This window comes from Haliaeetus leucocephalus, unplaced genomic scaffold, assembly GCF_000737465.1.
Source record: "Haliaeetus leucocephalus isolate CR32 unplaced genomic scaffold, Haliaeetus_leucocephalus-4.0 Scaffold328, whole genome shotgun sequence".
Classification (NCBI taxonomy): Eukaryota; Metazoa; Chordata; class Aves; order Accipitriformes; family Accipitridae; genus Haliaeetus; species Haliaeetus leucocephalus.
The window spans coordinates 1,727,388-1,744,099 of record NW_010972764.1 but is presented as its reverse complement, the minus strand read 5'-3'; the positions used below and the strand labels follow the sequence as shown (position 1 = coordinate 1,744,099).

Genomic DNA, 16,712 nt, shown 5'->3' with positions numbered 1-16,712 from the left:
CCCGGGGGGGGGGGGGGCAGCTGGGGCTGAGGGGAGACCCGGGGGGGGGGGAAGAGGATGGGACTGAGGGGAGACCCCAGGGAAGGGGCAGAGGATGAGGGGCCGAGGGGAGACCCCATGGGGCAGAGTCCAGGTCCTCGCAGTTAGCACGCCCCACTGCTTTGTCAGCCGTAAACTCTCTAAGGCCTCCTAAAAACCCCGAGTGTTTCCATCAGGAGGTTTATTTTCTCAACATTGTACTTTGCCTTAACTTACCCTTGTTATGCTCTGTCGCTGTGCAGTTCTGCTCTGTAGGTCACTTCGCGGTTTTCATCTTCGCGCCCAAGGATTTTTTTTTTCCTCTTAGGTTATTTGCCAGGTTCTTCCTATGTTCTTGCATCAAGCGCAGAGTGTATTAAAACGCACGCTTAGAAGGTGGAAAAAACTGGCCATAGAATTTGGGAATATAGTAATGGTACAGAACAGAGCTGCAATATACACGCATTTATTTTTTCATGTCCCTGTAACCCAGAAATACTTCTGTTGTTGGTTTTTTTTTCCCTCCCCTCAGTTCAAATATGGAATAATTTAAAATGGTATTTTTAGTTCAAACCGTCCCTTATGCATAAATAAAACTACGATGTTCTGTAACATACCATAAGTCTCATACTAGAGGTTAGGGAATAAAGACTAACCCTACCAAGTACTTGATATAAAAGTTCTGTGATATTTTTGTCTTCTCTGTCTGCAGATAAAGATCTACAGTTTCACATTGTTAAGCAAGCTAGAGCTCAAAGTGCGAAAGAAGGCACAGGCTACAGCGAAGGTAAGTAGCAAGCAGATACTGAGACAACTTTGTCAGCTCTCATGTGGAGAGCTGCTCTTGTCTCCACTCTCACAGCTTCCTTCGTTCTACTTACGAACTGCTGTGAGGAATTTTTTTTACTTATTTTTAATATTCCTTCCCTTGTCTATTTTGGAGCATAACTACTTTCTCTACTCGGGGCGACTAGATGAGAGAATTTGAGTCTGTTGTGCTCATGCCTATAGTTCTTTTCAGGACTGGAAAATCACCACTGCAAAATTCAGGCGTTTCTTAAAGCGCTAGTCCTTCACTTCCCATCCCACTACCTACGCTTTACTTTCTGCCTGCATTTTCTGATATTATTCTTGTGCTCTTTGTGGCTCAAACTCTTCTAATGCTGCGTCCAGCCTTGTTCTTCATGTAGTGTTTTGTTTAAGGATTAATTGCTAGATGAGAGCTGTATGTGCTTGTCCACAACTCCTCAGATCAAAACCCAAACACATGCATATTCCTATGTTGGATTGTTTCAAGACTGTCTTAAGAGGTTGTATAAGAAATATGCTGACACATCTGCAAATATGATGTGGTCCTTTGCCACTGCTCTCAGCTCATTTGTTCCTTTATGTTTCATTTTTCAGTGGGTTTTGTGACCAGTCTGAGGACCAGGTTAAGACTGAGCAATGCTTCTCTTTGAGAGTTCAGACCAAGACAGAGTAGAAAAGTAGGGCTACCTATAGAAACCACTGTAGAGCTGCAGCATATGGTTTGGAAATTACTGCAACACCTGAAAGATGCAGCATTTACTGTCTGTAGTCCTTTAGTTTGGTAAACATACATGTGCAGGAGGAGAAGTGCATTTGTTCTGCTTTCCTGACAAGTCAAATACAGCAGTGCTTGCTCAGGCATAGTTTTTCATGTTGTCTTTGTTTTGCTGGCATAGCAAATGGAGCCTTAACAGTCACTTGCTTGGGAAGGAGCTTTCCTGTGATGGGCACTGCGCTTGGAGCACGTCGGGTGCTTTTCCTCTGGAGGGAAGTGGTAACTCATTAATTTGACACAAGCACATCCAAGTAGAGAAGAAACATAAACCCTTTATCAGGTGGTGCATCGCAGAGCTGCATCAGTGAGCCACTAGATGCCAGTGTTTGCTATCCGGTTTTCACTGCAAGCTTGTGTTTCTCTGAAGATAACACTAAAACTGTACTGGGGTGGTTTTCATTGTGGTGTCTTGGCCTAGTGTAAAATTTACTGACTTGGAAATGTTTGTTTAATTTAAAGTCTTTGTCAACAGAAACAAATGCAAAGTATTTTTCCATTGTAAATTTCCTTTTGACTAACTGTATCGAAGTAATTTTCTTTCTTTGTCTTTAAAAAATTCTAACCATTTTTAGACTATTAGAATAGCCGTATAATAGGACAGGAAAGCTGGTGTTAATCACAAGTTATGACATTCTTGTAAAATCACAAGTACGTAACTATTAGAGTGCTTTTATGGGCTTCTATGACCCTGTCAGAACAGTACATTTTGAAAATAAAATTCTAGTGTTTGTGTTTAAATCTGTAGTTCGGATTAGAAAAGTTCTGCTTTAGGCTCCAAGTACAGTAATGAGGAAATCTGGTATTTTAGGTTTGTTGTTGTAGGGTTTATTGTGGCTCTTCTTCCTCTTCTTTGGTGTCTTTAGTGAAAGCAGGATGTGAGAGATTGCCCAGCTTCCGTTAAGTGCTGAATAATCTAGAGAAGCAGCAGCTTTGCTGTTGTGAAGGCTCCTACCTACACCGTGTCATATGCGTTGGCTCCTCTGTCTGCCTGGAGACCTGTGTCTGTCTGGGATCGTGCCTTGTGGGGAGCAGGAGTACGGAGGTCGGGTCAATGGTTTCTGGGAAGTTGAACATTCGCGAGTAAAATGCTTTTCTGCAGGCAATATCTTGGAATACTGCAACCAGTATCTGTAGGGAAGTCACTTTGCTGCTGTTGCAATGAATTGAGAATGGATTTATTGCTGTTTGTAGGATATGTGTTTTAACTGGGGAATGGGAAGAGCGAGTACCGGCTTGATCATTTGGGGAAAGAAGAGTGGGCAGTCAGTGTGTTTGTTTTCATAAATCGAAAGTTAGTTATCTGAGCTAATCTGGAGCGTTTTGAAAGTGCCTTTGTGGCCCTTTTAGCTATAAATTTCTGTGGCAGTCTATTATAAAAGCTCTGTAGAGAAAGTGACAGTGTGAGTGAGACTGATCTGCACAGTGCCCAGTTACCTAGTCTCCTAGAAGCTTTCATTCTTGCTGGCAGAACAACAGGTATTTTGCAGCTAGTACTTTACAGAAAATTTTAGGAGTAAGACAAACCCAAAAGTTAAGAGCTTCAGCCGCCTCTCTCTTGCATTATCTTCTAAGCCAAGAGCTGAAATTGATGGGACAACGCAGAGTGTTCTTTTGACCTAATTTAGTATGATCCCTTCAAAGTATATGTAAACCCATAACTAACAGTGTAAGCAGTCAAGAGAGGTTATACAGCCTGCAGGGGGCAGGGGAAGGATTTGGGCCTTTTTTTCTTTGAGCAATTTTTATCCTTTCAAATTAAGAAGGATGAAACTTCTTACAGGTATGATGGGGAAGGATGAAAACAGCATGGGTGTTTACTGCATTGTTTGTTTGTTTTGCTTCTCAGTGTTTTCCTGTATAACTATGTTGTTTTACTAATAACAGGTGTCTGTTCAACCTCCAGGGTCTTACTCATTACTGCCTGTAGAAGTTCCTCAAAATCACAAGCGTTTCACCTGTGACCTGACTCAAGCTGATCGCCTTGCTCTTTATGATTATGTTGTTGAGGAAACAAAGAAACAGAGGTCTAGATCCCAAATAACGGAGAATGACAGCGATCTCTTTGTGGATTTAGCAGCGAAAATCACCCAAGGTTTGAAGAACAATCTGTTGTTGAATTTATGGCTCAGAACTTTCACTTTGTGTAGTTAGATGAGTTTTGTCAAAAGCCAAACAGAATTGCTTGTGCTATTTTTATTGTGAAAAGCATACTGTCTTAAAAGCCACAAGGAAGACTTGGCATCAGAAAACACTAGTTTGCTATCCTTCATGTTTTCCTTCTGAGAAAGCCTCAGTGCTCTGCTCTGGACACGCATATTGTGTGTATCTTAGCGGATGGATCTTTTGTCTTTGCTGTAACTGACTTCAGGTTGCTTAATGTTGCCAACTTAACTGCGCAGCTTGGAACAGTATTTGTTATAAGAGGTGATGAGATTAAAGATCACTTAAGAGTAAAAGCTGAACAAGAAACGTTGGCAGTTGGGTGCATTGGACTGAGGCCTGTCATCCCTGTTGAGTCATGCCAGTTTGTACGAAGTGCAACGTAAGCATCTGTGTTTATGGCCAGTATTTTGTAGGCATTTGACCAAATCGCAAGCCCATATATTGATTTGGATCACTGCTGGGAGACTGAGATCACATAACAACATTTGCTTGGTGGCTTTTTAGTTTTGTGTAAACAGCCAGCAAGAAGGTTGGAGAGGAAGCTTGTGCCAAATTCATAATAGTTACTAAATACCAGAGAAACTTCAGAAAGAACACAATATATTTTATGTTTCAGACTTTTAGTACTAAAGCACCAGACTTGCGTACCTGCAGGTGCTAATGTCCTGCTAATGACCATTTGTTTTACTTCCAATTTTTTGCTAGATGATAGTCAGAAAGGTCCGAAGTCCCATCTTGAAATTCTGGCTGAAATGCGAGACTACAAAAGGCGGCGGCAGTCATACAGGGCTAAGAATGTTCATATAACAAAGAAGTCTTACACTGAGGTGAGATCTGAAAATAAAGAGGTTTTTTGCACAGAAGTGCTTGTTGTCTATCAGCATAAACAATGATATACCCTTCAGACAAAGAAAATGTCTCTCTCTCTGCTTCTTGTACCCTGCCTTAATAGAGTTGCAAACTACAGAGGAGTCTTTTTTTGGTTTGTTGCAGCAAGTTACAAGTAACAGGAGCATTTCTGACTGAAATTTTGAATGTGAAAATGCCAGCAAGATACAGTTGACTGTCGATTGTAAAATGGTGCTATTTAAATTTATGCTGAAATACCTGTTTCTGCAAATAAGACTTTCCGTTCAAACATCTGATGTGTAGAGTTTGGGGGTTGGTGGGGTTTTGGTTTGGGTTTTTTTTTTTGTTGTTGTTTTTTGGTGTTTGGGGGATTTTTTGAGATGTTTACGTTCTGCTGTCTAGTTGCTAGTTCAGGCCACTACCATGACATGCTGCTTTTTGTGTTGTTTGTTTTTAATCTATCTTAATCTGCAGGTGATTCGGGATGTGATTGGTGTGCATATGGAAGAACTCAGCAATCACTGGCAGGAGGAGAATAGGCTGGATAATGCAGAGATATGTGAAGGAGGGAAGTCAAAATCTTCAGGAAGGTATGTCACAGTTGGGAAATTCCTCCGGGATGTCAGCAGCCAGATAGTCTGTAATGTTATCCTATTACCCCTTTCCAAAAGGACATACACCAACCTTGGCTGAGAGATATGCACAGTTTATTTTATACTAATTGTTACACCCTTGCTTGAGAAGCTCTGTCTGCATGAAAGATGGGGAAAAATGAATTACTACCTTTCTTTCAGGGGTAAGGAGGCAAGTTCCAAGGGATCCAGGGGAACAGGTAGTTTCTGGTGGAGCTGGGGAATGAATAGCACTCCTCCGGTATCCAAATGCTGCATATATATGTGATAGCTAGGGACAGAAGGACACTTGAAAATACAAGTACACAATTTCTTCCACTTCCCTACCATGTGACAGAAATGCTATGGTAGATAGAATATAAAATACCTCAGAGAAAAGGTTTTCATAACTTACTAAATCTGGGGACCCTTTACAGTTCTTATCAATGTGAATGCTGCTGTGCTAACTGGGAATGTGGTTTATGTATACATATTTCTTCCTGCGTCAAGCAACATTGCACACTCTTCCAAACATTTGCCGCTGAAATAATGGAATCATGACCTAGTGAGAGTCTATTTGTGCTGCTTCAGGAGATCTTCGAGATGAACGTGTTGTTGAAACAAACTAACTAAAAGGTGACACTTGAGCTGTTTGTTTTCAGCATTAAAATGGAGGTAAATGTAAAAAACATAGAGGAGATCAGGCTTGCTGGGTTCTCTGACTGTAGGTAGCAGCTTAAGGCAGGTGGTTGAAGAGTCAGGGATTTAAAGCAAAAGAGAATGAACCCCTTCTACTGTCTCCTCTTTCATGAGCAGAGATGATGAGACTGAGGGGCAGTGTTTGTAAGAAATAACTGGATTAAACAGTGTGCTGAGATGTGCACATATAAGAGTGTGGACATGGGGCCTCTTTTGGGAGGTATTGTATTTCTTAGGGAGATAGAGAGGCTTAATAAGAGGTATGTATGTCCTCTGTCTTACACTGTTAGTAGGTCATTATATTACAAAACTGATACTGAACACAATAATGACTGTGAAACTTTTTATTGAATAAAATAACTTTTTTCCAGAAAGGAAGACCGTCGGTCAGCTTCAGTGGACTCACGGCAGTCTGGAGGAAGCTGTAAGGATACTGAACGCAGCAGACACAGGAGAGAGGCCAGCAGGAGTCCAAATAAACGAAAACGGAGTCGTGAAAGAGGCAAAGACAGAGATTCTCGGAGAAAAAGAGAGAGGTGAGCATCAATAGTGACAGCTGACTCCTGCTTCTGAATCAGGCAGCCGTAGCCATTGTCTATGAAAATTTAGTGCAGACAATTAGAGCATCTAGCCCAATTTAAAAGCTAGGCTCATCTCATATACTGTATAACAAGCCAGCATCACGAGGCTACTGATACTAAACAGAACATGCTGTGAGATCAGAAATGGTGATCCAGACTTCAGAATTTACTCTCACATCTGAAAGGTGACACTTCCAACAGCGCACTACAGGATTAGCGCAGTACTGTCACAGGCTGTTCTACTCCTTGATCAATGTACGCAGAGGGGGACGTATTGTCCATTTAACCAGCTAAGTGTGCTCATCCTGTCTAATGCTGATTTCTGCTCTAGGTTGCACTGGGACTTAGTCAGTAGAGTTATTTGTTTCACTAATAACATATACGTATGATCATTTGACTAGCTTTTCCATGGCAGATGCTTCAAAACAATGCTGTTGCTCTTCAGTAGTTCTGGACATACTTTTAGGCAAAAGAAAACAAATCTAGACCACACCTTCTAATACCATCAACAAGTGCATGTTTGTATCTGCAAGACTGTAGGTGTCTGGGACCTGGGTTTGAGCAAAGACTTAAATGTCATGCAGAAGAAATGCTGTGGAAAACTACTGCAGGGATGGGAATGATTGCTTCTCTCAAAATTGGCTTCATTATGCAGTGATGCGATTCATGCTAAATTAATTGCCACTATGGCATTGCATGACAAGGCTTTGCTTAAAACAGCATGGGAAATAAACTGTCTTAAAGTAAACTGCTTTCTTTCCTTAGAAGAGGACATGATTACATTTAATGAAAGTGTTTTATTTTCCAAGTTAGTTTTTTATTTTCCTTCAGATTCTGTCAGTCTGAGCCTAACAGCCCACACAATGTTTGTGGTTTTGTTTCAGGGATGAAGACAAGTATCACGGCCATAAAAGAAGAAAGTAGAAACAAGAACCTGATTATTTTGTCAGCTTTTCAAAAAATTACTTGTGCAGGAACTACCGTTACCGCTGTTGTGCCAGGGACAGTAACACTTTGTCCATAATGTTGGTGTTGCATCACAGCTGTGCTTGGAGACAAAAATGGAATCGTGTTAAGGTTTGTCAGGATGGAAGCAGTATATACCAGAAAGTGTGTAAATCTGTAACACTAATGCATCTATTCATAAATTATATTGATCTCTCTCATCTGTTTGAGTTCAGTCTGACAAGGCTGAGAATGAAATCTGTGAGAGGCTGTACCGATTTGCCTTCCTGGCCCACAGTTAGTGGATATAGAACAGAGCTCATCCCTGGAGTCTCAGATCAATTACAAATGCAAGGAGCATGAAGAGAGCTCCTCTCCTCCCCTGACACTGTCACCTCGGCGAGCTGTGTTCTGCAAGGACAGCACTTACTGCCCAGTTACAGCAGGTACCAGAGGGAGACTTCAGAGTTCTCCAACCGGCTAAAACATCTTCAGCTGCAGCTAGTGGTGAAAGGACAATAATGGGAAAGTTACTGTTCCCAAGCTCATGCTCAAAGAAATTTAGGATCAGTGTCATCTGGCAAAGATGACGAGGACCTAGCTCTCCACAGAAACTAGTGGGGAGTGTAATGTTGCTGACTGCAATACCCATTTCCTTCCAGAAATAACTAGGAGGAGTTCCCATGCTGTAGACTATCGTACAAATATTAGTGATAGAGGCTGATATAAAAGTTAGATGTAAGATGTGCAGGTATGTAGTAAGGGTGTGCATGAGGATTCCACTTAACTTCAGTGAGATTTTTATCATAACCAGTTTCTAGGTCTGTTAATTCCTCACACAAGCTACTACAGCAAGGTCAGTCATCATCAGCCAAGCTTGTCACCTCCATGAAGTCAGTGACTATAAAAGAACAAGCTTGCAGATCCATCTTTCCTACAATACTTCCTTCTCTCCGAGCGAGTTGCCAGGAAACAGTGCTCCATATGCTCCTCGGTTTGGCCTTCCCTGGCAATGGCCTCTCCAGTTTTACTGTAGCCGCTAGTATCCTGTCTCTTACCTCAATCATTTCTGCAATTAAGTGTGATTAACTGTCACTACTTAGTCTAGTTCTGATTGATTTAGACTTCTGTACCTAGTACAGCTGTTCAACTCAAACCCAAACCCAAGCTGAACTCTGTGGCAGGCATTACTCACCTACATGACAAATGCAGTAACTTTTCCTGTCAGAAAACAAGATGTACTTTGAAACAGATCCTTAATTAGACAAGTCCATCTAAGAATGGGAAAAGATACTTAAGTTCTGAAAGGGTCCTATGAGAGGGGGAACAATACAGAACCATTGCAGTCCTTTCTTGAGTTGATGTTTCTTCTACCAGCTCAGCCACAGGGTTCTCATGAAGTTCTCTTGAGTAAAGCTTCGTAAAACTTTCAGTAGAGTGTGTTCTTGCAGACAAGGCAGTCAAAAGATAAGCTGTATTTGTGTAAGAGTCAAAAAAAAGTCAGTGCTACCAGGAGTGTAATGAGAAATGCACCAATTATAGCTGTCCCGTGTTCTCTCAATTTAATCCTGTGTTTTACTTCTTTTCTTACAATCAGTCACTTACTTACGAAGTACAGGTAGGAAGATCCATACCAAATACCTTCTACTCCGTGTAAACGGGTGAGTGAAGGTATCACACCCTAGGTGTGAGCATCAGTATTTGGGAGGCAGGAGAACAGTATAACCATGTATTCAGTTAACATCCACTGAAGGGTGATTGCAGGAGTGGGATAAAGAAGTGCCAGAGAAGAGGATGTTGTATTGTAATGTACAAATATTGGTCCTTTGAACACAAATTATTTTCTTGCCTGTATTTATTTGTTGTGTTTTTTCCTCTCACCTGGTGCTGAAGAGTAGGCTGATCAAAACGGTCTTGAGGGCTGGGTCAGAAAGTTTCTAAGCAGCACCATGCCAGTTTGTTGGTCACTGGAAAGGAACAAACCAAATGTTTTAGAACAACACTTTAACATGGTAAATCCTAGTGTGTTGGACAAGATACAAGGTTTATATGAACCACAAGGAAGAGCGGTGTGATTAAAAAGTGGTTCTTACTAAAAATTGTCAATCTGGTAACTGTCATGCCAAAACAAGTCAGCTCATTTGTGTGCTCACACATTTTTATGCTCCCATGGACATGGAGCTGGTAGCAATCTAAGTGTATTGGGTTTGCGTGGCAAGGTTTTGGTCGCGGGGGGGTTACAGGGGTGGCCTCTCTGAGAAGCTGCTAGAAGCTTCCCCCATGTCTGACAGAGCCGATGCCAGCCGGACCCACCGCTGGCGAAGGCTGAGCCCATCAGCAACGGTGGAAGTGCTTCTGGAAGAACAGATTTAGGAAGGGGGGAAAAAAAACCCCAAACTGTGCAACTGCAGCTAGAGAGGAGTGAGAACATGTGAGAGCCCCAGCCCTGCAGAGCCCCAGGTCAATGCAGGAGGGGGAGGAGATGCTCCAGGCATCAGAGCAGAGATTCCCCTGCAGCCCGTGGTGATGAAGACCACGGTGAGGCAGGCTGTCCCCCTGCAGCCCAGGGAGGTCCACGGTGGAGCAGATCTCCACCTGCAGCCTGGGGAGGACCCCACACTGGAGCAGGGGGATGCCCGAAGGAGGCTGTGACCCCGTGGGAAGCCCGTGCTGGAGCGGGTTTGCTGGCAGGACTTGTGACCCTGCAGGGGACCCACGCTGGAGCAGGCTGTGCCTGAAGGACTGCAGCCTGTGGGAAGGACTCATGTTGGAGAGGCTTGTGGAGGACTGTCTCCTGTGGGAGGGACCCCACGGTGGAGCAGGGGAAGAGTGAGGAGTCCTCCCCCTGAGGAGGAAGGAGCGGCACAGACAACGTGTGATGAACTGATCCCAACCCCCATTCCCTGTCCCCCTGCACTACTGGGGGGGGGGTAGGTAGAGAAAATCAGGAGTGGAGTTAAGCCTGGGAAGGAGGGAGGGATGGGGGGAAGGTGTTTTTTAAAGTTTGTAATAAATTAAACATCTACAGAAACATCTACACTTTTGATACAACCTTTACTCCTGTCATCATGACTATGCCCAAAGTGAAGATGGACTATTCACCTGAAATTAAAGGTTTATGGAGAACCCAGAGGTGATCAATACAGTAAAATTCCATGCACAGATTTCTACTTACGCTTGTTCTTTAATTCCATGGAGGAACGCTTCAGTTTTCTCCTCTGGTATCTCTCCATCGATACTGGCCAAATACGAGTAAAGGAACGAGAATGTTTCGAAGGGAACGCGAGCCGCTCCACCTTCTGGGTCCCTTGTTAAGATTTCGCAGGCATGTTTCATTGAACTCAGTAAGGACTGCAGGGGATTCAAGAAATGAGAGGGGCAGTATCAGAGCCACGAACATCCTTTGCATACCATGACAAAATCCACACTGTAAGCCACTAAAAGTGAGTGTAAATGAGATGAAGGCTTTATCATCATTACCTAGTTTTCAACCCCAAATTTACCCTCCAGTTCAGGTCCAGGGATGGAAACTAACGAAGTTCTAGTAGAGACAGGAGTAAAAAATACCATAATCCCATCATATTTAAAGATTGCATGGGGTAGTCTGAGCTCTGTCTCCAGTATGGCCCAATTGCTCTGTTCTGCTACTGCAAAAGCTCCAGCACCACTATACCTAGTGAGATATATATGTGTGTGTGTGTGTTTATTATCTCAATGGATCTAAATGAATTCTCAGCAGCATTTAAGACAGACAAATCTACAAACCCCAGAAAATGTATATGGGTTTGATGATTTTTATTATGATATTAATTTTTAGGAGTGCTGATATCTACTGTTCTCCCTATTTGTATGCAAGTTCCATTTTAGTAGTTAGTAGAAAAGCAAAAAAGCATTTCAAGAATATTTCAGTTTAGTCAAAGCCCAGTAACATCTGAGTTCCCTTAAAAACAAACATGCCTTAAAGTATTAGTTCCAAATCTACTTTGAAAAAATCCTTTATTCAATAGTGTCTACAATCCAGTACCCTACGCTGGCTGAGCTATACAGGGAAACGTGGAAAAATTCAACATTGAGCTTCATTCAGTCAAAGACTGGTTGGATGCCATCAAAACAAAGAAACACCACCACCACCCCAATCCACACAGGCCTTTTTTTAGCCCACGTAGGAATATTTTTTCAAAATTTATCCTTACCTCTTCATTAACAAGCAAGCGATGACTTTGTAAAAAGATAAGTATTTCCTAACAGTAGGACAGCAATATTTGAAATAAATGCAATACCTATTCCAGATCTCAAACACAGGCCAGAGAAGTGTCATTTTATAACCTTTTAGCAGTTTTATTCAATGTAATTCCTCCCCAGGAGCCCTCTCTGGGGAAGGAGAGCCACCTGCTTATGTGACAGCAGACTCCCCTCCGCAGTCTGCTACCCCTCTACTGCCCTTCCTGCTCCTGCCACTGCAAGCTGCCTCCCTCTGTCTCTTACAATGCAGCAAAGTTATTTATTCACATTAATTTTGCCACCTTTGAAAGACAATTTAACAGGCTACCCGTGTGGTCATTTCTCCAAGGCTGTAAAAACACATCAGTGCTTTACAGAAAGATACTTCAGGTGACTGGTGTTCTTAAGTAGTTCATACCTGTCTACTCTTGTATCTTAACTGTGACCATATTCAACTATGAACACAATTTACAGCTGCAGGAAATGAACGTAGATTTCTTGTGTGTGTCCTCCTCTCTGGTTTAGGAAACTGAAGTTTAGGTTTCATTATGTAGAGCTGAAATCAAATCATTCACTTAGTGTCTGAAAGGATGAATAGATGGATCTAAATTTAGTCTGTCTAGCTGCATCAGAATGATGTTCCTGTGACTCTGTTTTTGTTTTGATTTTTTTTTTAAATTAGTAATGTTGCTGTTACTTTTTTTTAAATTAAGAGCTCAAATTACAAAATCATGTTGGGAGGGGGATTGGAATCAAGAAATACACAGTTGAAATGAATAAAAATACACACACACACACACAATTGCATCACCAGGACAGGTCAACATTCAGGGCTTCCAGATATTGCAACATTCTCAAAATACTATTTAACATGAATTTTCTTTTTAGTACCCCTTCTTCTCTACTGCAGAAATCATTAAAAGTATTATACTTCAGAAGAACATCAGCTTAGTGTGTTTTATAATCTCTCATTCTGTTGAAACGCTCTCCTGAGACTCTATTACTGACATTAAAAGAATTAAATGTAGATTTAGTAATATTAACTGCTTCTGTGAAAATTTAATTGACTACACAATCAATTAAAAATTGATGTTTTAATTTCTCCCTCCAGTTCTCCTCTATGGACATTTACACCGATGCCATAAGCATCATTCCTCTATCATCCTCTCTCTCATGGTCCACGCTCCCTGCGGACAAGCTTGCTCTTCTACTGCCATCCCAGTAAACTGAGGACTCAGCCCTCATTCTGGTTAAGTGCCCCGGACCAAAAGCTGGTGGGGAAGAGAAGTAAAGAGGCAAGCCGCTTCACCAGCTGCCACAAAAGCAATCACCATTCCCCGAAGTCCACTTGCATTAATTGTTCTTTGGTCTACCTCATATACAATCATATATGACTGTCTGCATTTGGATAAGAGGGCTCCTGCTGTGAACTTACCCCGCCGAGCACGCTGCACCCAAGTGCCAGAACCTTCATCCATTCCACCTCCTCGCCGAAGTCGCCCAGCTGCAGGATGGCTTTCAGCTGCTCCTCTGGCAAGCACAAGTGCTTCCATTTTTCCTTCAGTTCTGCAACATTCACCGTGCCTTTGGGAGAAAGCTGTAAAGGAAATCATGGTACCGCAATAAGAACTCTGAAAACCCGAATGAAACTAAGAATGCAGTCTCTCCCCAAAATACATCAAATACTTGACACTCAGTCTCCCCAATCATCCCCAATGCATCAGCATTCCTCAATAGCATCGTACATTTGATAAAGACCTGTTTGTACCTGTTTGTGCAAGACTTTAAGGAGTCCTGGGGTCAAACCAGCATCTGTTTTCTCTGCTGCTAAAGGCATTTCAATCCTCTCCTTCACAGGAAGGGGCTCGCCTTTTGACAGCGCTGAGAAATACCTAAGTGAATGGGAAGAGCAACACGCTTCAATGCCTGTGGCTGCACAGAAGTGAACGCTCGGACAGTTCAGTCAATGAATCCGCACGCTCCTGCACAGGAGCGGCAGCATTCGGCTACCTGCCCGCACACACAACTCCTATCTCCCCGTGCCCAGATACCACCTTTCTTTTTAGCAGAAACCTCAATCTTTAGGCTTTACACGCTCCTTTTTACGACATTCTAATAATTCTTAAGACATTTAACTTATTTTGTGCATGATATACTCAGCCTTTCTTGGCAAAGGCAGAACGTGATTTATTAACATCAGAGTGTGCTTGCAAACCAAAATGCAGGCTTTTCCCATTTGATTGAGGAGCACCTGAGGGCTCATTTGCTTAACATTCCCCTCACACACTGCCCGAAAAGCACAACTGGCTATTTATGCTGCAACTCCCTCATCAGCCTTTCTGCTATTTCTGTCCACTCCAAAATAAAATTTAAGACTAGAGCAGACAGGGAATTAGATGCACATCCTTTTAATTATAAGGCTGCCACAGCCTTAAGAGCAACCACCTCTGCTGTAACTGGCCAGCAATCTGAACCGTGCAAGGAAAACTTAGTTTTCATTCAGTCAGTGGCAGGTCTTATTTAAGGGTTTCTCTACTCATCCTCCCTCATCTGCCCTGGTCACCCACGTCTGTGCCCAGGCTATCCCATGCTGTGCAAATACGTGCCAAAATGCACAGCAAGCAGCACTGCAGAACTGAGTTAGTGTGACTGTACAGAAATAAATGCACAGTATGTATGTACACGTAACACCTGGGCTATTTTTCAGCTGGATCCATTTCCCCATCTGATTATTCACAGGGTCAAGCACTGCAACACCGACAGCGCATGTGAAACCACAGCTTGCTCTGCCTTGCGTGGCTACCAGGTTCAGACCTTGCTCTGCCCCAGTTCTTCTCCCGCCTGGCTTTGTAAACAGCCTCCTCTCCCTCATGGACACAGTATGGGTGTTTTTCAGTCCCCCCAACTGAGAACATCTCACAGATACCTTTCAAGAGCTTGTCCACACAAACCATAGAACAGGAAAAAGTGATAGTGAGCAGTTGAGGTAAAAGAAGAAAAAGCAGTTAAAGAAGAAACATTTAAATATGTTAAATCAACTTTACAGTGAGAGATTTATTATGGGGAGTATCGCCCAAAAGTTGCAACTTTTCTGGCTCTTTTCCCAGTTCAGTAACGTTTAAGGAGACTCCCTAGTTTTGTTCCTGGAAACAAAAAAAAGAAACCTAAGCAAGCTTAAGAATTAGAAAGCTATTTTCTAGGTTTCCTTTAAATTCCAAGAATTAAGTCTCACATGAGAGGAGGGGAAAAAGAAAAAAAAAGTTTGGTCTTCAGGACAGAGAAATTAATAACAAAAAAATTAAGATGCATTTTCCTGTATGGAAATCAAACTGTTCCAGAAATATGCCAGTCCTAAACCTTAATGAAACAGAAAACAAATCAAGTACTACACTGTTTTTAAAACACTTACATGCTGCATTAATGCACAGAAGCGTGTATGCAATAACGAGGTTGGTTTAACATTCAAAGCCAGCTCCACCGTACAATAAACAGGAGCAGTGAGATTTTGTGGGTCCATACGCATAGCACTACATCGTTACGTGAACGTCATACTTACGCAGCTGCCCACTGCAAAACATCATGAGGTTGAGTCCTAATAGCAGCTTTAGTAAATTGCTTCAGAATATCAGGTAGCTCAGGGGGGATTTTGATCTGCTGAGCACAAAACATGGTTTCTGGAAGAGGCATGGTCCGTTTGTGTTCAGTTACAAGGACCTGAAAGAAAGAATAATCAAACAGCAGTTCACAGATGCAGAAAGTGAATGAAAAACTGTGTGTGGACATGGGGGCCAACAGTGTTTGTACCCAAACTCTCTCCCGTCCTACTCGACAGCTGGGGCTACTAAAGAACCAACAGACTTACTTGCAGATTACCAAGTTTCTACTGTGTTTACGTATTCAAAAAACACTGTAGCAAAAAGTTACTAATTTGTGCTCCTGGCAGACTTTACATCAAAAAAATTACAGTGCTGAACAGAACATTCACATGTGCTGCAACTACACATAGCGCTTTGCTCATACAGCTCTAGAGGTAGGTTTGTCTCATTCAGGATGTAACTTATTTGCTGCAAGGAATCCTGTTCCCCAGGATCCAAAAGAAGGAAAAGATGTAGGTCCTTCTCCCATTATAGCAATGGAGTACGTTTGGTGGGAAATCCGGGCACTCTCCTCATCTTTTCAAGGACAAACTACAGCCTACTTCAGCTGATTTAGCAACAAGAGCTGAAAACGTATCAGCTGTTTGCAGAAGGGAAAAGCAGTAAAAGCAACAGCATAGAGAAAGGAATCAATGTAACAGCATCCTTTATCCCTTTAGATTTTTATTTTTAATTTTTTAAGATGAAAATAAGAAGACCTGGCAGGTGACTTTCTCCCCCTATCATGTGAATTTTCCCGTATTGCGGGGGAAAAAAAAAAAAGTCAGCAATGGAGGAATGGGTCTGCTGTGACTCAAGGCTCCTTTGAGGATCAAACCATGCTTAGAACTTCATTTCTGGAAAAACGCAGACAGAGCACAGCGTCTTCATTACTCCAGCGTGGCAAATTTGCATCGGGGACAGACTTCAGAGCGTGCATTTAATTACTACATTGGTCACGCACTTTCAGCAACAATTCAAAAACGCAGCTCCAGCCGAGGGACTGAAGTTGAAGGCAAGAAGTTGGGGATTTCAGGATAAGGTAGAGAACAGAAAAGCCTTGAGGAAGGAACACACGTGTGTGCGCGCGCCCTTGGGAAGCAGCCAAAGAAAAGAGTAAAAAAACTAATCAGAAAATGTAGAGAGAAGGGGAAAAAAAAAAGCATGAGACCTGCTTTTCGCTAGTAAGCCATTACTCAGAGAGTCTCAGGGAAGGTCTGGGGGTGGCAGGGACCTCTGGGGATCCCCCGGGCCCCCAGAGCCGGCTGCCCAGGACCCTGTCCGGGCAGTTTTTTAATTTCTCCGAGGACGGAGATCTCCCCAACCTCCCTGGGCAACCTGTGCCGGCGCCCGGTCACCCTGACGATAAATAAAAAGCATTTCCCGATATTCGGAGGGAACCTCC

General features: G+C 42.6%; 2 protein-coding genes across 3 annotated transcripts in view; one reads left to right on the top strand and one right to left on the bottom strand.

Annotated features, from left to right (window-relative positions):
• SNRNP48 (small nuclear ribonucleoprotein 48kDa (U11/U12)) overlaps positions 1-9,336 on the top strand; it is a 9,960-nt gene extending 624 nt beyond the window's left edge. The window contains exons 2-7 of one of the 2 annotated variants that reach the window (XM_010571442.1): positions 731-805; positions 3,507-3,695; positions 4,472-4,593; positions 5,090-5,205; positions 6,297-6,461; positions 7,391-9,336. In XM_010571442.1, the coding sequence (XP_010569744.1) occupies positions 731-805; positions 3,507-3,695; positions 4,472-4,593; positions 5,090-5,205; positions 6,297-6,461; positions 7,391-7,430 (707 nt within the window). In that variant the 3' untranslated portion in view covers positions 7,431-9,336. The remainder of the gene's footprint in view (positions 1-730; positions 806-3,506; positions 3,696-4,471; positions 4,594-5,089; positions 5,206-6,296; positions 6,462-7,390) is intronic. The other variant, XM_010571443.1, reaches the window with a different exon arrangement.
• ROPN1L (rhophilin associated tail protein 1-like) overlaps positions 8,851-16,712 on the bottom strand; it is an 8,501-nt gene continuing 639 nt past the window's right edge. The window contains exons 2-7 of the mRNA XM_010571444.1: positions 15,229-15,386; positions 13,441-13,564; positions 13,108-13,269; positions 10,627-10,802; positions 9,333-9,418; positions 8,851-8,923 (exon numbers count right to left, since the gene is read on the bottom strand). Of these exons, the coding sequence (XP_010569746.1) occupies positions 9,355-9,418; positions 10,627-10,802; positions 13,108-13,269; positions 13,441-13,564; positions 15,229-15,359 (657 nt within the window). The 5' untranslated portion in view covers positions 15,360-15,386 and the 3' untranslated portion in view covers positions 8,851-8,923; positions 9,333-9,354. The remainder of the gene's footprint in view (positions 8,924-9,332; positions 9,419-10,626; positions 10,803-13,107; positions 13,270-13,440; positions 13,565-15,228; positions 15,387-16,712) is intronic.